Source organism: Penicillium manginii (assembly GCF_028828005.1).
Source record: "Penicillium manginii strain IBT 31320 chromosome Unknown utg000001l:1.0-3466041.0:1.0-3467806.0, whole genome shotgun sequence".
Classification (NCBI taxonomy): domain Eukaryota; kingdom Fungi; phylum Ascomycota; class Eurotiomycetes; order Eurotiales; family Aspergillaceae; genus Penicillium; species Penicillium manginii.
Window position 1 is genome coordinate 2,626,468 of NW_026643102.1, and position 20,633 is coordinate 2,647,100.

A 20,633-nucleotide genomic window follows, 5' to 3' on the forward strand; every position below is an offset into this window, starting at 1 on the left:
CTTTATTGGGATGAGAATGGCGGATCCTCTGATCCTTTTTGCTGCATGGATAGACTCTACACTCACGAGAGTCATGCTTATGAGGCCGTGAAGGGTCTCCAAGGCCTAGAGATTCCGCGCTATTATGGCTCATACTCCATAAGTCTTCCTATATCGCCGGGTTCTCAACAAAACCGTGAGGTTCGAATGATTTTGATTGAGTTCATCAATGGACCCTCTATGGGGGATATCTGGGGTACGCTTGTTATCACGAGTCAGGTAAAGAGAAGGAGGTTTCGCAGCAAGCCCGGCGGAGGATGATGCGTATGATCATTGACCTCGAAACCCGAATCTTTGAACAAAATGTAAAGTTGGAAGATCTCGCTCCGCGGAACGTGATGCTCGTGGGGCCAGTTGAGCAGGCGGGTGTGGTGTTTGTGGATTTTGGAGATGTTTTACTGAAGCTCTGTCGAGCCAATTCCGTGACCGAAGTAGAAAGCAGATACCTGGGTCAGTACGTATCGCCACTCCTGCGCTGGGTACATTCTCCACCTTCCGAGTTCTTCAGAATGGTGGGATGGGATTGGCAGTCATGGGTCGAGCGCGAGTTTGCCAATACTGAAAGTACGATCACGCCGGAGATGCGAAAGGATTGGGATAACGAGGGAATCGAAATGGAATAAATCTTGTCAATTGAAATTTGAAATCGCATGGGAAAATACAACGATCTCGTAAATAAACGCAGACCCGTGGACTGTGTCTACTCCACGAGCATCAAATGTTAAAGTTGGGCGTAGGTTCCCAAGTGCTGAAGGAAGAATCCCGGTGGTACTTTCATGGAACCCAATCCTCAGTCTTCAATGCCAATAAAACGTCATTTGTTAGAAAAAATACCATGCTATCAATATTACCAATCGTCAAACAACATTTTGGAATCAGATTTACAGAGAGGCCCTTTGCGATGCCATAGGAAGTGCATATTTTGGGTGCTCCGAGTCTCAAGACTACAAGATGAGCTTTACGCTGAATTAGTTCTATCATCAATGAGTATAATTACTTAAATAGTTTTTATGAACATATCGAAATTTAAGTTTGCATGCACGCTAAACTTTCGAATCTACTGCATCAGGTGTCATGGGCCGATTGAACAAAAAAGCCACATTAACCATCGCTTTCGCAATGGCACAAAGCAAAATAGGAAACGACGAGCTAACCTCCCGCTGCGCAAAAGCACCAACAAAACAACCCAACGTCAACATGACAAGAAACATGACTCTGCGATTCCGCAGCCGATTCTTGATCTTCGCCAAACTCGGATCAATAACTACATCGATAAAGGCCGCCGTCGCCATTGCGGTCGTAATTTCCGTGATCTTTAACGAACGGGCCATGGCAACCTGTGCACCGGATGAAAAGGCAAGACATCCAATAACTCCCAAGGCGGCGGGTCCATCCCGTTGAATAGGCCAGGAATATTGGATCATCAAAGCGCAGAATACCAGCGCTGTTTGGATGAAGTTGCTAATTAAAAGCCACAGGCGCCGTCGCACACCGATGTAGTTTCCCAGTTGGCCCATTATAAAGCCTCCCGCAATAAAGAGGCTCAGGCTCACCCCGATATTCGCAAAGCTGAAGGCATCGTGAGCGAGGCCGGCTACTCCGATAGCAAGGAATAGGGTATTTCCTGTTTGATTGGAGGCGAAACACATATAATCCGGCCAGGCTGCGGCGTCCTGAATGCCAGTTGCAAATGAGAGAAGCAGAAGCTCGCTTTCGAGGAGGATATCTTCGGCAATGTCTTCGTCGAGGAATTCTCTGACGGTGGGTTTGCGGTCTTTCTCGGAATCAGACATTGAGAGTGCCATTATGGATAGTACTAGTCTTTATTCTTGTGGTTGTTAGCAAGTGGCTTATACTTTCGAAACTTGAAAACTTACTTCTTTATGTAGATATGTACTATATTCTATGTGGTGATGTTGTGAATTATGTGCAGTTGAATCGTTGATAAAATAGGTATTCTGAAGTATGGTTAAACCATACAACAGACTCTTGAATTTTGTATATTAAACACTATTGCATCCATGAAAAACTTAGATCATCCTTTATATAGTAATGTAATCGATCAGCGTTGAGAAGGGTCATCTACGGTGTATATCGATCGACATTCCAAGCTGACGTATCTGGCTTGGAGTCGAAGGGGATGTGGAATTTAGCGGCCGCGAAAGAGCTCAGATCGACCACGTTGGTGGAGACAGCCAAGATCTAGGGCATGCGGCGGACTCTTGACCCTGCTTTTTGGTGCCTTCTCTGTTCTTTGACTAGCTACTACTTTGAGACCCATATGGTAGATGACGCGTGCCTGAAAGAATCTGTGACGATCTTTCATCTTGCAGGACGACAGATATGATCTGCCAAGAGAAATTATACAGTTATTCTCGTCTCTTATTAGCTAGGAATTATATTAGGCTTTGATTGGAATTATGCATACGTTTCGTTCTTGTGAGCATCAAAAAGAATCCGTCTTTCGTCGACGGGACAAATTCCTCGTAAGTGGCGGGTAATAAATTTTTCCAAACCTGAAAAACAGATATTATCTAGATACCAGGGCTATCTTTTGATTCTATCCGTCCATTTTCGAAAGCCAAAAGGACGAACTTTACCGATTATTATGCCCATTAGGTGGTGGATCTATGGAGTTCCAGATGAACTTTGGCACCATGAGTCGATGATTAGATGTTTTGATTATGGAATAGAGACTCGCCCCAGGCCGTAAATATTGACAAGATAGGTCAAATATTGCAATCACACAGAAATGAAAAGAAAAACCTAGACAGATTTCTCAAAACTAGGGTTGTGTCAAGGGCGCTAAATTTAGGATGAGTTAGCTTGTGTGATAGTATGATTGGCTCTTCACTAGCCGCCAGCCCTACCAACAAGGATGCCCTAGAGTAGGCGCTAGGCATGGGTTTTACTCTGATAGATAATTGATTAGTTTGTGTGGGCCCATTATATACTGTAAATAAGCCCGTTTGGGGAGTAAATTTGCTGCCTGATCGTTTGGTGATCCAAGATTAATTTCCCAGTCGTGGACGACTGTAAAAGACCGCCGATGCCTTTAGCGCGGACACTATCGAATACCCTCTTCAGAAACATTAGTGTCAGGTTCTGTTGGGCGGTTTTCCCTTCGCCCCCGCTTGCTCGCATTAAATGAAAGGGTCATTGCAGAGCTAATGCAAGCCGGCTCGCGTCAGTCCCTCGAACCCATATGAGGCTCTGAGACAAGAATCGGCCTTCCCCCGCAGGTCCCAGAGTCTTTTCTTTCTTTCTTTCCCTATCCATGACTTAGGATCTGACACAGATTCTTTGGGATCAGCCTTCTCCAATTCGATGCTTCGAACAGGGTTCGGATTCCGAACCTTATACCTTTTGCCCTCCATCATTATCTTATTATACCTCGCATCGACGAGCTCAGCGACATGTTACTTCCCCAATGGCCAAATCAGAAGCGATTATATACAATGCCCAGGTGCTCTATCTTGCTGCTTAAAAGGCGAATCATGTTTATCCAACGGTCTCTGTTTCGGAGCGAACCTTGGGGTTGTTTATCGGGGGCTATGCGCCGATGAATCGTGGCCGATTGCCCTGTGTCCACGAGCTTGCTATGAGGGTAAACTTCCCCGGTATTCTCCAGCGTGGAAATTACTACAAAAGCTAATCCATCACCTTCTGCTCAACTAGAAATTGATGACGGATGGGCGAACCTCTTTCAGTGCAACACTTCTAATACCCTGTGGACATGTAGCCGTGAAAATTCGAACCAAGTCGCCTGCCAACAGAAAAACGCACTGGGAACATTCCACTATACATCCGCCAATATGACCGTCGCGCAGAATGGCATCCAAGTTTTCGAAAACTCGACGAGCAATGCGACATCGTGCGATTCAGCAAATCGGACACCCAGTCCCACACTGGTTAACTCGGCTGCCAGCAATACTTGTCCTTCCACAGTTTCATATAACAAGACCCAGCTGGTGGCCATTGGTGCGGGTTTAGGTGCTGGTCTTGGAATACCTTTGTTATCAGTGGGCGGGTTGTTATTATATTGCAGTCAAGGGAAGCGCCGACAGAGGGGGAAGCTACAACAGCAGCAGCAGCAGCAGCCACAGTATGATTATCAATATCAGGGGCAAACTTTGATGAAGCAAAATTCGAGTCGGGACCAGAATCGCCAGAGCGGAAGCAATTGGAAGCCCTCTGAGCTACGTGGCTCATTTGCCGGCAATGAGCTCGCGGGATCAACGCATGGCCGGTCGGAACTACCAGGTTCCTTTAATATGATTTAAACTTAATGGAGCTTATGGTTATATTCAAAGTTTAATGAAGAGCCCATATAATGAATGCCACAGTTTGGTCACATTCGATAGCCGACTTCAAGTTTTCTCGATGTTAACGAAGCCTCGGTGCGCATTCCCTTCGCCTACGCAGTGTTGTTCTAAAAAAAAAAATGAATGTAATTGCCTAGTAAGTACTACCAATAATACAGCCTTGTTCCGAGCCGTTGGGACGTAGATTACTAGTACTCTGTACTAGTCAGTGTTATGCGAGTTTGAATTTTAGCTCCTCGGAAACAGGATCCACCATCCGTCTGCCCCAGCAGAACCAGAACCAGACTTTTCGTTCGCCCTGCCCTGTCATTACCAGCATTGTACTAGCATAGCTAGTAGAGATACATATTGCTCTATTCAGATACGCCGGTAGAATGAATTCGACCCGGAATCCCTGTTGCGCCCAAATGCGACCGGGCTCGGAGATTTCTTTAGCAGGAGAACCCCCCCTGTCTGGTGCGGAGTTGGCGCAGTCTTAGTACGGTCTGGATGCAAGGAGAGTACTACTAGTACTATAACAAAGTACTTTGTGCAAGGAGCACTTTGTACTTTGTACTTTGTAGGTATGTACGGGGTAAGCGGGCGCACAATCCCATGCATGACAGCAGCCCAAGGGGGTGGTTCCCTCGTGAGTATTTCACCAAAGCCCCGAACAGCAGTACAGAGTACAAGTACTTATGACAGTGCAAGCAGACCAGAATAGCGTGTAAAACCAAAGTACTGTAAGAGTAGAACTGTACTAAGACTGTAAGTTTAAGTGAACCCCTCCCCGTACCCACTGACATCTCCCGCGCCATTTAATTCTTCAGTCAAAGCGTCAGTCATATCATATATGAGCGCCTCCTCGTAACTTGAACTTGATCTTGTATTCCCCCCCCTTTCAAGTTCCCACACACCTCACACTTGTAACCGCCCTCCAACATGTCAGGAGCGAATGCGGATGAAATCACCATCGCCGTCGACCCAGACGTGCACCTCCGTCAAGATGAATATGACCCCCGCGACTGGAACTCCGATACCACCTCAATCGGATCCTCCATCTACCGCGGCATAATGGAGAACGGCCGCCGCTACCAATCCCTCAAGGAAGACGAGTACGCCTTCCCCGCCGACGAGCAACAATTCGACACCTACGACGCCGTCCACCTCGCCGCCATGGTCGGCGACTCCCAAGAAGAAAACCCGCTCTTCCACGCCCCCATCGAACCCAAGAACGTCCTCGACATCGGCACCGGCAAGGGCTCGTGGGCCGTCGATGTCGCAGACATGTTCCCGAGGCCTGGGTTCGTGGCGTGGATCTCTTCCCGCCACCCGTAACCTGGTTACCGCCTAACTGTGTCTTGGAAGTCGACGACGTAACGCAAGACTGGACCTGGAGCCAGAAATTCGACCTCATCCACCTGCGCATCCTAGCCTGCGCATTCACGCCCGAGGAAACAGTGCAGATCATGAAGAAGTGTTATGATAATCTTCAACCGGGCGGATGGATCGAGCAATTTGAAATTCACCCCAATGTTTACTGCGACGATGCGAGTATCGCCGAGGATAATGTTCTATATGATATCGGACCCCGATGCGACGCCGCGGCCAACAAATCCGGCAAGCGTATGGATCTCGTGAAGACGATTCGCGACTCCATTGAAAAGGCCGGCTTCGTCGACGTCCACGAGAAAGCAACCAAGTGGCCTATCGGCCCCTGGCCCCGCGAAAAAGCCAAGAAAGAGCTCGGCTCTATCAACCTTCACCACTGGCTGACTGGTATCGAGGGTTATACCATGTTCCTAATGACTAAGTTCGGTGATCCCGAGCCTTGGACTCAGGAGGAGGTGCGAGTTTACAATGCCCAGATGAGAAAGGCGCTGCTGAACCCGCATCATCACCCGTACCAGCGCACAAGGCGTGTCTGGGCGCGAAAGCCGTTCCCTGAGGAGGTGAAGGCGAGGGATGAGAAGGAGAAGGAGAAGCAAGAGAAATTGAAGGAGGCAGAGGCGGCTGCTGCTGCGGCTGCGGCAGTCCCGGTGAAACAGGAATCGCCAGAGATCAAGAAAGAAAAGGAGTGAAGGAGACGAAATGCCCTTTTGCTTTGAATTTCTTATGCTCACTTTGTTGATTTGATGTTTGAAACGAAACGATATCACCCCCCAGCCTGTCCAGCACATTCTTTCCTTTTCGAATTATTCGTCTCAATACTGAATTCGTACGCAGGTGCGTACTTGTGTTTAGTATCTACAGTACATAGTAACATACCAGAACTACATACCTTATCCATACATGCATACTAAACTATGATGTGAAGTCGATCCTTAATGCACCGTGACCCCCGCGTGGCCCACCACAAAGTGACTAGTAAGCATCCAAGAACTCACATCGCAGACTCCAACAAACTCAGTCCCATCACAGATCAGGCAACTTCTTTCCATGCAAGCCAACCCATTCCATCACCCCAGTCCAGGTCCAAGGCTGATCTTCGAACAATACCATTCATTCCCACCCATCAGCACTCTATTCCGTCTGCCGACACTGAACCGGACAGGGGTGTTGGTTTCCCTTGAGTATCATAGGCCGTGTCTACCCGGCAATGTGACGGGGGTGCATTAGCGGTATTCTTGGCCCCATCCTTCAGAGACGGTACTTCCCGAAACTCCGTGACATGTGCTGCGGGTCTCGCTTTGCATTGCATGGTTAGTGAGGGGTGTCGGATTTGTGGATTCTGTGAGGTTCATCGGACGACATGTTACTGGGTAGTAGTACCGCGGTTTGATATCATTGCTAGTGTGAAGGTCACAGAGGTGCTTTGCCTACGCTTGACTGGGTATTGGTACTAGTACCACGGGGAAGCCAAAAATTAAAAAGACTGAGTTGAATAGAACTGAAATCAATGAAATTGTATTGTCTCCTTTCTATGCAAATGTGTTCCATGCAGATATTATGTTCTTGGATGTAATCGTCCCCGAATCGTTCTGTTTATGTATGTCTGTATGTATGTTGATGCCGCGCAAGAAATGCAAAAGTGTGAAAATAGCAAAGAAAAAAGGGGTTGAAACGAAATGAAGGATTTGAAATGAGGCAGTAAAGAAAGGGGAAAGATCCAACCAGGTGTATTAATTAATTACACAACCTGGCTCCCACGGCGACTCCCCGAATGGGAAGGAGCCCGACTCCCACCAGCCTTAACAGTATGCTGGGAAGAAGCCTGGCTAACACTATCAGCCGGAATAACAGGGATGCCGTACTTCGATTTAGACGAATGCTTCGAGCCGGCCTTCGAGTGCGAGCGATGCGAATGGTGCGAATGGTGCGATCTGGCCGGGCGACTACCAACCTGGCTGATCGAGTCGTCGGGAGTAACATTCGATCGGACATCCAAGTCAATCACGCTCTCCGGCAGCGGGACTTCGCGCGCCGAGGAGTACGATTTGACTTGGCTGGGCGCGGCGCTGTAGTACGTCGCCGAGGAACCGGCAGGGAGCGGAACATTACGCGCAGAGCGTGTCGATGAGGCTGTGCTGCCGGCGGCACTGGGGGCTTTACTGTGGGCTTTGCCGCTCTGGCGGCTGTGGGTGGAATGGGAGGTGTGGTATGCGCGTGAGTGGTGGCCGGAGGTGTAGCTGTTTCTGTCGTCGTGGCTGTGACGCCGGGATGTGCTCTGGGATTGCGATGCCTTGATTGTTGAGGCTGAGTGGATGCTGCCTGGTCCGGCCAGGGAGCGGGAGCGAGGCTTGTCGTCTGCGTAGCTGCTGATGAACGTGCTGGGGCTGCAGGGGAAGCCCTGCGATTTGCCTTGGGGTGAGTACTCGATTGCGCGGAGGGGGATGTCCTCTGGGATGCTGAAAACACTGCCATCTGAAGCGCGGCGCCCATTATTGTCGTAATATTCGGTTGCTTCGTAGATCGTGCTGGCGCGCGGGTTCTTGGAGGCTACGCTGCGGCCCATAGTAGAGCGAGGACCTGAGGCGGAGGTGTAGACGCTGCGTGGAGGGGGTGCTTCGATGGCCCGCCACTGCTGTTGCTCCTCTTCCTGCAGTGCTTGAGATGGTGCCATGAGTTGAGCAAAGTTCTGCACGAATTGCGAAGGTGAAGGGCCAGGCGCCTGGCTGTTGGCCTGGCTGATGGTCTGGCTCTTGGTCTCCGGCTCGGCGGATTGAGAGTCGCCTTTCACCATGGCGTATGCAATTGCAGCACCTGCGGCAGCACCAAGGAGAGTACCCACGATGGTCTTCGCAGCCTTGCCTCCATCGTCTGTTTGCGGGATAGCCTGAGTCTGCATGGTATATGATGGCGGTGGTATAGATCTCGACTGTTGCTGTGGCTGCGACTGCGACTGGTAGGAGACAACCGAAGGAGCACCTCGTTCAATTGCAGTCGGTGCCTTAGTGAGAGCTCGTGACCCGGCCTCAGATGCAGGAGGTGCAATACTTTGCGTCTTCCTGACCGTAGTCGCTTTGCTGACAACCGTGGTGGCTTTGCTGCTCTTGGAGACGACCGATCCGTTTTCCAGCAGGGCTATTGTAGGACCTCCGACTTCTGATGCAACGACCGTGGCACCAGGACGATAAACAGCTTCGATGCTATTTCCGTCGAAATCTATGATGGCGGCACTGTAGTAACCAGATTGTGAATCACGAGTCTTGGGCTCGCCATGCATCTTTCCACCGGCCTTCAAAGCACTAATGAAGAATGTCTTCACGGCATCTTTGGTCGGGGCTGGGAAAGCGACATGTACGGCACTAGTGGAGATCCTATTCAACCTAGGTTAGATAATGAAGTTCTTGGAACACTAGAGAACGGAACTCCATCCAACTTGAAGACTGCATGCATCAAGTGACCTACCCTGGTTTTTGCTCCGTCACCCAGAAGTCGGCGGGTTCGCCCTGCTTCTGGCCGAAGCCGATATAATCGTCATGACGGCCAATAAATTGGTATCCCAGAGGCTGGAGACATGACAGAAAGAAGGATGTCGAGGTAGGGAGGTGCGAGACGGTCAGAGTCAAGTGGGAGAGCGGCATCTCGGGTTGAAGTGGAGGGGGAGTTGGCGTGCCAGCTTGGAGGTTTGCACGCGCTTTGGTGTAGAAAGGATAGGCGAAGGAGCTTGGAGGAAGAAACTCTGGGATAGATAAATCAAGAGTAGATATATGTAGAGAAGAAGAGATAGAAGCAAACAGTCGGTAGCTTATGAATGAATATATACGGTGAAGGGAGTGACCCATGTCTATATAAGTTAGAACTATGACACACCACACCTACAAACCAAGGCGACCTGCCAGGAACCAGTGGAATTGCAGGGAAAAGGCTAGAGTGCAGCAATGGGCCTACCCCCTTTTCCCAATTGTTATGCCCAAGCCCAATGCAATGGTCATCCGCGCAATAGTCGACCGAGAACGAGGCCTGCAGGGAGCCCCTCAATCGGAGTGGACAAGAGTGGGCAAGTGGACCCTCAGCGACGGAGGGGACTGGAGTACAGACTGGAAGTGTATGGAATGAGAGTTAACCACGATCACAAGGAGTTCTGCCCGATCGGGCGATCTGCGCGTCGGGAAGCAGGGTGAAACGCCGCCGGCGCTGTCACGGCGAGGCGAGGACCCATCGAATCATGTTGCTGGCCCGTTTCGGTGAAGGAGCTTTAGCAGTGGTAGAGTTCGGTGATAGTTCCCGTAGGATTTACTAAGGAAAGGGCCAACTCATCGCAGGGACCCCGGGTGGATCAGTGACCGTGGCGGATGGGGCTGCTTGGGATCGTGGATGGAGGGGAGTGGACGTGCGTGAGTGGCTTCTCCGCGCCAGTAGCAAATTGGACAAGGCGACGAGAGAAACTGGAGCAAAACTAGGAACGCTTTGGAGGAGACTGTGGAGCCAGGAGCAGATGCGGTGTCGCGCAGTACTTGGGCAGGTGTGCTGACCGCCACTATGCGCGGCGCTGAATTTGATTGAGATTGTCAAGTTATTGTTCAATAAGTGCTGTATGAGTCATGGCAAGACAAATGGAATGATTGAATCCAAATGTGCTGAGAATAGCAGCGAGGCATTCTGGGCAGAGATGCAGAATTGCTGTGATGTCGGTGTTTGAATGATTCGTCTGGCCCTCCTGCACGCTTCCGATTAGCTGCAGACGGACTTGGTTTTTGACTTAGGTCTTGCAGGTCCAAAGTGAGGCGGCGCCTTGCCACGTCGGGATTCGCAAGTTATTCGAAGCTGCTATAGGCTGATGGAGATGGGTTGATGTTGGGAGAAAGAAAGATCAAGCTACGAGGCGCGAATGGCGGAAAACGACTTTAGGGGAGTCACGGGCCTCTAGGTCTAGACATTTACAGTAGATATCTCTGGAGAGGAGCAATTACACTGCATTCATCATAATAAATGAATATTTATATTTTTTAACACAATATGTGCCTGATCTCAGGATCCAAGGCTGGTTTCCCGATCTTGTATGTTCACTTTTCTTGTCTCGCCACAGTCGAAACGGGCTGCGCAAGAGCTCTGGATCAGGACTGGAGGCGAAAAGGAACCAAATGCCATCCAGTCCGAGTGTCTCTCGGAACGTGGGGAAGATAAAACCATGCCATGGTCAACAACAATTCCCCAATACCATCTTTCCACGGGCCTAGAACCCTCTCCGGAGCAAAAAAAAGGAATGAAGACAGATCACGGTCCGAATTCTCATTCTCGTGAGTATCCGGTATCCCCCCCCTCAAATCAAATCAAATTATCAACCGAAAAAGAAAAAATAAATCGTGACATGAAACAAGGAGGATCCAAAAGAGATATGACAAATAGGAGGAGAGGAGAAAGGGGACTCGGATACTCGACATATGGCGGAGAAGTTCCAGTCAGAGGAACAAATAACGTTTCAGAGTAAGGAAAAAAGGGATACCCCGGAAAAGAGAGACAAGTACAGTCCAAAACTCACAGCTCGTGGGGTCACAACCGTCACAAGGGAATTAATTCATGGCTTGATAGGCGCAGTCGACCGGACTGCGAACGGCGGGCGACAGGCAGCGGCGCATAGTAGTTGCGCGGCGCGCGGATTCATCAAACCAGGAAATCGCTCACAGAATGTCCCACACCTCCTCAGCCGCGTGGCAGAACTTACTGCAGGCGACACTGGCACTCAGACTGTAGTTGCTGATACTGATGGTGTCATCCTTGAAGGTATCGGCAAAGTCATCATGGCCCTTAGCCATGGCACCGACGAAAATCGCGACACTCTCCTTAGGACCCAGCGACTCAATGTAATCCTTGGTGCGGACAACAGGGGCCTCGAAACTCATGGTCACCTTGCGGCAGTTCGGGGGCAGGTGGTCGGTGATGGGGTTCTTGATGACCTTGAGCAGCTTTTCTTGCGAGTTGGTGGAGCGGATGGACAGGCGGTGCAGCAGTTGGACCATCAGACCGGCGAAACGCTTGAAAGTACGAGGAATGCGGACGGAGGGATTGACCTCGATCAAGACACCCTTGGCAGTGTGGATGAAAATTTGAAGGCGACCGGCCTTGTTGACGGGGGAGTCGAGGAGGGTGAGGAGACACTTGAGAAGGTGTTAAAAAAGGGAATTATAGTAGTAAAGAAGAGAAGCTCAGTCCTCTCAGCATACCTGGTGGGTAATATCAGGACGAGCCTCGCTGATATCACGATTCATCTTGCGCATGATACCAATGTGTTCGTCGCTGTTCAGCAGAGAATACTTCTCATCCTTCGACCCAGCACGGCCCGCGGCCCGGTAGGTCTCCAGGCTGGCATTGGAGAGAATGACAATCAGGCGTTGAGTATCCCGATCGTGCGAGGGGATGGGAACAGCCTGCTCCGCAACCAGTTGAGGCAGCTCGGGCGGGGGGCACGATTGAGTACCTAGCGGTTGATCGCCGTTAGCTTCTTGCGCAAGTCCAGGTTCCATAATGGGAAATTGATCGTAGTAGAGAGCAGATTGAAGAAAAGAAAGAATATCTTGGGCAACAATGTCACACCAGAAGATCTGGCTAGATTTGGTGGAAGGGGTGTGGTGTGGTTCGCTTTGTTGGTCATGCGGAGTTCAATTGGAGAATTTTTGGAGCCTTTTTTGGGATCCTTGGGGAGGCAAGACGGGGGGAGGCTAGTTTGGAATAGTTGTAGGGAATGAATCACTCACGCGCGCGCTTTCGCTTTCCTGCGGCTTGTGCGTCGTCGGACATTGTTGATGAATGGGGGGAGGTTGACAAGATCCGAAGAGATTTTTGAGTTGAGTTGAAGTGAGGGTCGGTTCCGCGGGTCGAAGGCGGGACCAATTTGTGATGGCACTACTTACCTTAGGTACTCAGGTGCGGTACTTGACAACAGAACACGGACAACATCCTTTTATGTGATTACTTTTATAACACCTATCAAATACTCTACCCCTCTCTCTCCGGAGCGGAGACTTTCTACTGTGCTCTAGTGCCATCGCCTGCAGCGGCCCGGTTTCGGTGGAGTTATTCTTCACTATGTACTCTGTATCTGCACTGCAACTCAAAGTCCGGCTATCTGTGCTGCACACTACTGCAAAGCATTCGAGAGGAGAACAGCTTCAATATCCGTCTGGTGGGGAGGGTGAGAAGCCATTGCCTTCAACATCAGTCACCACCTTGTACACTACACTGGCTCGAAGAGAGTGATTGATGTTCACCTGGGCATGTGTAACATAACTGCATGGGGTTAACCGAACTGGTGAGTGTCAAGTCAATCAGTAAGATCCATCGTACTCGTCGAATCGACGCTTCCAGAACCGTGAGCTGGGTCATCATCATCCATCATCATCCATCAGTTTCAGAGGTCACAGCCAACGGCTGAGGTGATACAACGGTCAGCCTCGTCCACCCGCCTTACCACTCTGGGAGAAGCTAGCGCTGATAGTTCTTGCTGTGAGAGATGGATCTGCTGGAACGTGCAGCTGGTGCCTGTCAAGCTTGAGGGACGATCCGGGCCCCGCTGTCAAGACCATCACGCCAGTGCCAGCATCAGCAACCAGGCGACCAGGGAGGGATCTGTGTATATGTACTCGGTAGTCCGTACATACTCCGTACATCGAGTATCCATAATCTCTCATTGGTCGAACAGGCCGGCTGTTAATTCGAAACTCGCCACCCAAACCCTCGTAACGCTGAACTTTCGTAGATGCCGTGCAAGCAATGCCCTGCACCCCCGAAATCCAGAAATCCGGGGGCAGCCATGTTGTGCCATTCAGGGCCAAGAGAAAACGAGCAACGAAGTTTGGAACGAGCGACGGATGCCAGAGTAAGCCAATCAATATACCGGATCTTCGATCTTGCTCACGAGCCTGCTCCAATCAGCAAGGCAGGGGCATTGTGCCCCGGTCGAAGCTCCGGTTTCTCCCCGTCGAGAGAAGACATGAGCTCCGGTAGGCGCCGTGCGTCAACTTTGTTGGTGTTGGCGTTGGTATAGTCTTGTAACAGAACAGGACAGGACAGAACCAACATAGCAGTCCATCTGGATGATCAAGTTGAACTGGTGAAACTGGCTGTAGGCAGCAGGAGAGTGAGTAGTGGAGAGCGGTCAACCTGGAACAGGACGGAGTAGCCTATGATGATGATAATGATGGTGATCTCCAACGCCTTGCTCATAGTTTTATGCAACACGCACCATCTTCTTGCTGGGATGCCAGCCAGCCAGGCTTTACACTTTGAGGGCTGGGCTTGGGTGGAGGGAGGGGGGGGAGGGGAGGGGCTCATTAAAGCACACGAGTAAGAATAAGGCGCGCAGGGGCGAAAATCTTTTTAATCTCCCCCGTTGCGACATTGTACACAGCCGTTTGAGTGAGATGTTGGGCTGCGATTGGTCGTGAGGAGTAGTTTGGAGCCTGTCGAAATAGCAACGCCCTGATTGACCAGTTTGACTGGTTCCTGAGGTCAGAAAGGGGCGAAAGGAGGCCCGATGTGCCCGTCCCACCGGGGCATACCAGGCAGACTTGAGAGGAATTCCCAAAATTGCAAGTGAAATAGAGCAAGCCCCCACAAATAGTCGAGGAAGTTGGGAAGGTAGAATCAGGGAGGTGGAAGTTGCTATCCTCATTTAACTACGACCTCCAGGCTGCAACTGCGACCTGCCAATACCAGTGCCAGTGCCAACTATTCCCCACCTAATTTTAGGTATACCTAGGTATTCCATCTACTATCCTGGCACATCCTGGGCATCGTAATTACTCGACCTGGTGGCGATTTCCAACTTGAACCTGGATACTGGATACCCATTAAACCAGCCCCTCCAGTGAATCACCGAGCATTACGGAGTATTCCAACGTTTGCAAATACCCCCGCCTCCTGCAGTCCAAGGCATTTCCCCAGCTTCGCAGCAAGGGATACAAAGCAAGAGCAACAGCAAGAGCAACAGCAACAGCAACAGCAACAGCTATACGATCACCAGTGAGTCCCCCCCAAGCAAATCAAATGAACAATATGACCTAAACCAGTTAGCGCCACGCGTGCGGTGGAACCGGCGATCCGCCTATGTAAAGTGCAAAACCCCCCCCCGTACCGGAAAACAAACAGCTTCATTCCCCTCCCATTTTTGGACCTCCAGGGAGATGCCGTGGACAGTCACCAATTCTTTTAAGCGGTAAGTGATTGATCTTGTTTTACCTTCCCTTATATCTAGCTAACTCTTGGCCTCGCGCCTCCCTCCACCAGAGGCCTGATGAAAACATACGGAAGACCAACATGGCGCGTCTATGACGATGAGCGGGCCGCGAAAAAAAAGACGCGTGCTCGATGAAGCGGATGAAGCGGAAACAAACCTACAGTATGCGATTCGAGAGTCATCCGCCGCGGTCCTATCCAGTCCCTCGCGACGCAATTCCGTCGTTCTCTCAGAAGGCACCCTCGACGATATCGACGATCTTACCACGCCGCCATCCTCCCCGCCACCACGATTAACACCTCCTCCAGCAAATACGCGCAAACCAACCTTTGCTTTCCTCAAGCGCAAACATAACAAGGACGCGCCCGCCGGTTCCCCCTTGACCGAAGTCAACTCCAATAGCGTACGCTCCTCCTCCGATGTCGACGCACCAAAGCACAAAGCCGCCGCAACGCAGCACCAACCGCAGCAAAAACAACCAGCCCTGCGCCAAATGCAAATCGACTTGGGACATGAGGTACGAAAGACTTGTGTGACCTGCGGAATGGAGTACATCCCCTCGAACACGGAAGATGCGGCGCTGCATAAGAAGTTCCACGAGATGAATTCGACGGGGGTAGACCTGGGCAAGGCCTTCATGCGCGCGAATGCGTCACGCTGGGTCTACGAAGCGACGCGTTTCGACGAGGGCTATGTAGTGATCGTTGATCGAAAGTCCTCGTCCAGTGCCAAGAACCAAGCCAAGCGCGTATTAGAGGTCGTGAACAAGGAACTCTCATCCCCCGAGATCAGCGACGAAATCCTCTGGAGTCAAGCCGAGCCCCCAAAAGACGCGCCGCACGAAGAAGACAAGGTTGATCGGTACCGGGTGTTTCTCCATATGAAGGATAGCCGGTGCGTGGGGCTCGCGCTGACGGAGCGCATTTGGGAGTCGCGACCGGTCGTACAGGGCGAGACGAACGGCGCCACCGTGAAGGATTCGGCCGTCTCGGTGCGTGACGAGGTACATCCGGCCATTGTGGGTGTGTCGCGGATCTGGACCTCCGGAGCTTCGCGGAGGAAAGGTATCGCGCTGGATCTACTGGATTGCGTGGTCAGCAATTACATTTACGGCATGGAGATCTCTAAGGCTGAGATCGCCTTTAGCCAGCCCACTGAGAGTGGCAAGCGATTGGCTCATAAGTTCTTTGAGGAGGAAGAGACATGGCATGTGTATAACGAGAGGTGATGAAACTGGCATTTCCACTTCTGGGTTTGGTTGTCCTTCTCTGTTTTTTTTTTTCTCTTTCCCTTTTCTTCTTCTTTTTTTTTTGCGCCGACCATCATCATCGTTGAAACATTTTTTATATTATCATTATTTGTTTTTTTTCTTTTTTTGGGGAACACGGCTGGTTATGGGAGGGGGCTTTTGGGATTTTGATTTCTGCGACAGCTTGACTTGTTTGACTCATTCATATCTATTTGTACCATATTTATACACGCCTTCGGGCCTCTTCTATACCTGACAACACAGTCTTTTCCGAGTTTCGATTTACTTCAACTTACTCTCACCCCACCACTTCGATGGAATCGACTATAATCACATTTGGTGACCAGTGACAGCCTTGGGCCGTAAGTGGGAATTGAATCTGTGACTGTAGCCTGTCGGGGCAGCCGGACGCCATCGATCGGAGGGCGGCGCATAGTTGGATAAGAAGTTCGGCGGGGGCTTTTCCCCCTCCTCCTTTTCATCCTCTCCAGCTGAGAGAGAATCTTTCAAGATGTCTGCCTTCAATCCCTTTCGCGCCAGAAACGTTGATGGTAAGCTCCTCATATCCATCCCATTCCCATCTTCCCCCACCGTGGCATCCCATGGGATTCTCTCTGGAACCCGCAACTTCCGATAAGACGCGAGCATCGTCAATGCTGGCCCCCTTCCCCGCATCATAGGACTGACGAGAGATCGGATGAAACAGGAGGTTCTACACTGGAGAAGGCATCGCCATCCCAACCTCCGATCAATTTGCCTCCAGACCTGTTTACGAAGCCCATCCAGCCGCCAGTTTCACCGCTGCCCAACGGTTACCCCAGAAAGTCGGCGCTATCACTCGAGATCGAGGATCACGAATCTTCCTCTTCCTCTTCCGACGAGCAAACGGCGGACCCATTCAATCCTGATTCTGCCGTCAGCGATAATGAAGATGACGAGCGCAATGACGAGCATTCGAGGAGCTTTGCTTCCCCGACCGATCATCACCCGCGAGATCCTGTTGGGTCCGCTCCACACCCAGCTCCATCCGAGGAGGGATCGACCACAGTCCCGCCTTTGAAAGCTCTTTCTACACAAGTATCTACGACAGAAGTTGGCCGGCCGAATACAGCAAAAAGCAGTACACCGTCACTTGTTCAGCCCGTAGGGTCCAAGTCTCCTGAAAATGATGGTAACACAAGTTCGTCGAGTCGCGCCGACAAGGAGAAAAGGCCACCCCCGCCACCAAAGAGCCATCATGGCAAGCGCATCAATAATTCGAACTCTACATCTCGACCAGAGTCGTCTCGATCCACGGATCGGCGCTCCTTTCACGCGTCTTCGCCAGAGAGCGTAACCTCTGTTCAACCACCGGGTATGCCAAATGCCAATGCAGGATCACCACCACCACCAGCGCCCGATTACTTCCTGACGCCTTCGGATCATCAGCAGGCATCCGGTTCAACCGACTCTCTCCAACGCAGCCACTCCCAGAGCAAGCGGCCCCCGACACCACCTCTCAGTCGACGACATAGCCAAATGCGGCGATCCAAGTCCACCCAGTCCAAGTCGAGCAATAGCCGATTGACCATGTCATCAATCGATTCAGAGAGCAACGATAGTTCACGGCCGCCTAGCCCGGGCCCTTCAACGCTATCAGTGGCATCTTCAATGTCACAGGATCGCAAGCGCCTTAGTATGCCGCCGCCAGCCTCTGCAGAGACCCGAGCTGCTGTTGGTGCCGCAGCTCTCCCCGCATCCGGGACCCCGGCGGACTCATTTTCGCCACCACCATCAGCACCTAGCTCCCGGCCAACACCACTACAGCCTGGCCGACGCACCTCATCATATGGAAGTCCAACTACTGGCTCCTTCTCTGGAGCACCCCCTCCACCGCCACCCCCCCCGTCGAGCACGGGATTCCATCCTCCGCGCCAGTGATGGCGGGGCGGAACCCCCAGCAACCCAAGCAGAGACCCCGCTCCCTCAACCCTCCAACGCGACCGATATATTGGCGGATCTTTCACGACTGCAGAAAGAGGTGGACGACCTGCGTGGCCACTATGAGAGCCGCAAGGTCAGTCAGTAGGCATTGAAGACTATACTTTGATACCAGGGGTGGAAGTAGGTGGGAGGATCCAGCGGGCTGAATCCATCCTCGTAGTTGTTTTCCAACGATCTTTGTATGAATGACTGTATGAACCTGAACCTGACTCTGCATTTGCGAATATTCTACTATTTCTTTGTTGTAAGAGCCCAGCCAATGCCAGAAACAGACATCGACCTTGCAAGGTGCAATACGATCTGATTGGCCGAATGTGATCAGCGACATGACGTCGCGAGACTCTAGAATTATTTAAATCTTCTACGGATTGAGTCGGTCCTTTTCTCACCCCGCAATTCCCTTTCTCATCCACAATTTACATCCACAATTTGCTCCGTCTCTGTCTCCCCCTTGACTTACTCTGAAACAACAGACCCAATCTTGACGCTTTGGAACTGACCTTGCTTCAAGTTTCTCTTCCTTCCTTCTCACTTACCTCCATCTATCAACATAACCTCAAACAATCAAATAAAAATGACTACTCCAACGCTGATCAACCTCCCACCTCCACCTTCAGACCCCGTCACACCATCTGATATGGGACCGTAAGAGCTCACCTTATTCCCACTCCAATCCCCCTCCCATTTCCACTACCATCTCCAACCTCATCCCACCATGACCCATCTCACAAAACACCCCGACTAACCCGGACGACCACATTGGGCATCCAACAGAGGCACCCCCAATTCAGGCCTCTCAGCCCTATCAACAACAGCCATAAAAGACGGCCACCAAGGCGCACCATTCCCGCACGCTCGCCACACCCACCAATCCTCCTCAGCATCAACCTCATCAACAACAACCCTAGACGCTGAGCGCGCAGACCGCATCTCCCGCCTCGCAGGCCTAGAACGAGTAGCAACAGCCCGAGCAGGCGGCCACTACTCCCCCGCCAACGCCAACGCCAACCCCACAACCTCCATGCCCCCATCCCATACCCCCGGCGCCGCAGCCTCATACGGCTACTTCGACAGTCCCGCCACGCTGAAAGAGCGCAGCACCGTCGGTAGCGCAAGCGCAACAGGCAGTCTGGGCGGCAACACGTACACCAGCACCTGGGCCAGCGGCAGCGAAGCCTACGAAGACAAAATGAGCGAAGACACTGACCTCGCGGACCGGGACCGGGACCGCGACCACGACGACGCCTTTTCTAGCGTGAGTAATGCCAGTGATGAAGGGAATGCGAGTCTGGTAGGGTTCGGTGAGGGCGCGAGTAGTACGATCAGTGGTCCTACTTCGCGGCCGCCGCCTGGGTTGACGCGGATGGCGTCTGGTGGGCCGGGGACGGGGCCAAGACCGACGTCTATGAGTTCGAATGTTGGTCGGTCGAATCCGTTGGCGTCGTATTTGCAGCAGCAGAGTCCTTCGTTGTATCAGCAGCAGTTGGGGTCGGGCGGGGATGAGGGGATGGCGGTTTCGCCGGCTGGGTCGAATACGCCTGAGCCGATGGATGATGCGCGTATGGTTGATGGGATGACTTTTGATAGTGATGTTGTTGATACTACGGCTAGGACGCCTCGTCTTGCTTCGCCTTTTGAAAGGGGTAGTGAGGGTGGTGTAGGTGGTGGTGGTGGGTTTGGGACTCCGCGGGAATAGATTGGGGACTGTATGGAATGGGATGGGGCAAATGTAGGTAGAATACGATCGGGTTGGAAGGCGTTTTTGAAATGTGTTGTTTGTTGTTATCATTACTTTAGGTAGCTATTTGTCTCTTGGTGATTCTATGCCTTGTCTGTGCTTATCTTAGTTCAAGTAGCTCGATGAGGGAGTCGCGTGATGTATTTCTAGGAGGCTTGGTGGAGGGAATTAGGAACTCTCTGTTTGATTATTATTTGACAAGGTCTTTCCTGGTGAAATCTGGCCCCATTTATCTTTGAATATGCTTTGTGACTAGTTGGTGGTTGATATAACCTTCAGTACTCCGTAGTAGGGTGGTAGATCTAGGCCGTGGCGTTATGGATGCTGAGTATACCAGTATGGGACTGTATAGGACTGCATGTAGGCATACCCATGGTAAAGACGGAGGAGAACAAAGAAAGGACCAAGTATGATAGAATGCAATATGCCCATAGTAGTATAAGTACCACTAGTAGTAGTAGTAGTAGTACTGGCAATATACGCAATATAATAGTATCAATGGTGCCAGTGTATACCATGACGCATGCCGCCTCCGGCTGAGCAGCGCGGAACACCCAAATTTTCAAGTTCTTCCTTCATCCTCTCTTCCCCACCCTCTCACCTCGATCACCCTCCTCACCCCCTTCGATTCCGCCTGCTGGCATTGACTTGTCTAGCACTGAAGATTCATCTCTCCACATTTCTCCCTTCAATTGCGAGTTT

The 20,633-nt window shown here is 51.2% G+C and overlaps 9 protein-coding genes across 9 annotated transcripts; 6 read left to right on the forward strand and 3 right to left on the reverse strand.

Annotated features, from left to right (window-relative positions):
- Positions 1-45: 45 nt before the first annotated feature.
- Positions 46-662, forward strand: N7533_000950 (uncharacterized protein; the record flags this gene model as incomplete). Its single annotated transcript, XM_057097600.1, has 2 exons — positions 46-235; positions 259-662. The coding sequence occupies 2 exons, from the start codon at positions 46-48 to the stop codon at positions 660-662; spliced, it is 594 nt and encodes a 197-aa protein (XP_056966093.1).
- Positions 663-1,082: 420 nt separating this feature from the next.
- On the reverse strand, positions 1,083-1,844 carry N7533_000951 (YoaK family protein; the record flags this gene model as incomplete). Its single annotated transcript, XM_057097601.1, has 1 exon — positions 1,083-1,844. One exon carries the CDS (start codon positions 1,842-1,844, stop codon positions 1,083-1,085), a length of 762 nt encoding a protein of 253 aa, XP_056966094.1.
- A 1,522-nt stretch (positions 1,845-3,366) lies between these two features.
- N7533_000952 (uncharacterized protein) lies at positions 3,367-4,322 on the forward strand (the record flags this gene model as incomplete). Its single annotated transcript, XM_057097602.1, has 2 exons — positions 3,367-3,646; positions 3,718-4,322. 2 exons carry the CDS (start codon positions 3,367-3,369, stop codon positions 4,320-4,322), a joined length of 885 nt encoding a protein of 294 aa, XP_056966095.1.
- A 963-nt stretch (positions 4,323-5,285) lies between these two features.
- N7533_000953 (uncharacterized protein) lies at positions 5,286-6,424 on the forward strand (the record flags this gene model as incomplete). The annotated part of the gene is made up of 2 exons (XM_057097603.1): positions 5,286-5,608; positions 5,629-6,424. The coding sequence occupies 2 exons, from the start codon at positions 5,286-5,288 to the stop codon at positions 6,422-6,424; spliced, it is 1,119 nt and encodes a 372-aa protein (XP_056966096.1).
- A 1,049-nt stretch (positions 6,425-7,473) lies between these two features.
- On the reverse strand, positions 7,474-9,370 carry N7533_000954 (VOC family protein; the record flags this gene model as incomplete). The annotated part of the gene is made up of 2 exons (XM_057097604.1): positions 7,474-9,103; positions 9,195-9,370. 2 exons carry the CDS (start codon positions 9,368-9,370, stop codon positions 7,474-7,476), a joined length of 1,806 nt encoding a protein of 601 aa, XP_056966097.1.
- Positions 9,371-11,407: 2,037 nt separating this feature from the next.
- On the reverse strand, positions 11,408-12,524 carry N7533_000955 (18S rRNA pseudouridine methyltransferase; the record flags this gene model as incomplete). Its single annotated transcript, XM_057097605.1, has 3 exons — positions 11,408-11,884; positions 11,951-12,225; positions 12,482-12,524. The coding sequence occupies 3 exons, from the start codon at positions 12,522-12,524 to the stop codon at positions 11,408-11,410; spliced, it is 795 nt and encodes a 264-aa protein (XP_056966098.1).
- A 2,534-nt stretch (positions 12,525-15,058) lies between these two features.
- N7533_000956 (ESCO family N-acetyltransferase) lies at positions 15,059-16,189 on the forward strand (the record flags this gene model as incomplete). The annotated part of the gene is made up of 1 exon (XM_057097606.1): positions 15,059-16,189. The coding sequence occupies one exon, from the start codon at positions 15,059-15,061 to the stop codon at positions 16,187-16,189; it is 1,131 nt and encodes a 376-aa protein (XP_056966099.1).
- Positions 16,190-16,721: 532 nt separating this feature from the next.
- N7533_000957 (uncharacterized protein) lies at positions 16,722-18,278 on the forward strand (the record flags this gene model as incomplete). Its single annotated transcript, XM_057097607.1, has 3 exons — positions 16,722-16,761; positions 16,974-17,810; positions 17,887-18,278. 3 exons carry the CDS (start codon positions 16,722-16,724, stop codon positions 18,276-18,278), a joined length of 1,269 nt encoding a protein of 422 aa, XP_056966100.1.
- Positions 18,279-18,767: 489 nt separating this feature from the next.
- On the forward strand, positions 18,768-19,889 carry N7533_000958 (uncharacterized protein; the record flags this gene model as incomplete). Its single annotated transcript, XM_057097608.1, has 2 exons — positions 18,768-18,838; positions 18,968-19,889. The coding sequence occupies 2 exons, from the start codon at positions 18,768-18,770 to the stop codon at positions 19,887-19,889; spliced, it is 993 nt and encodes a 330-aa protein (XP_056966101.1).
- Positions 19,890-20,633: the final 744 nt, after the last annotated feature.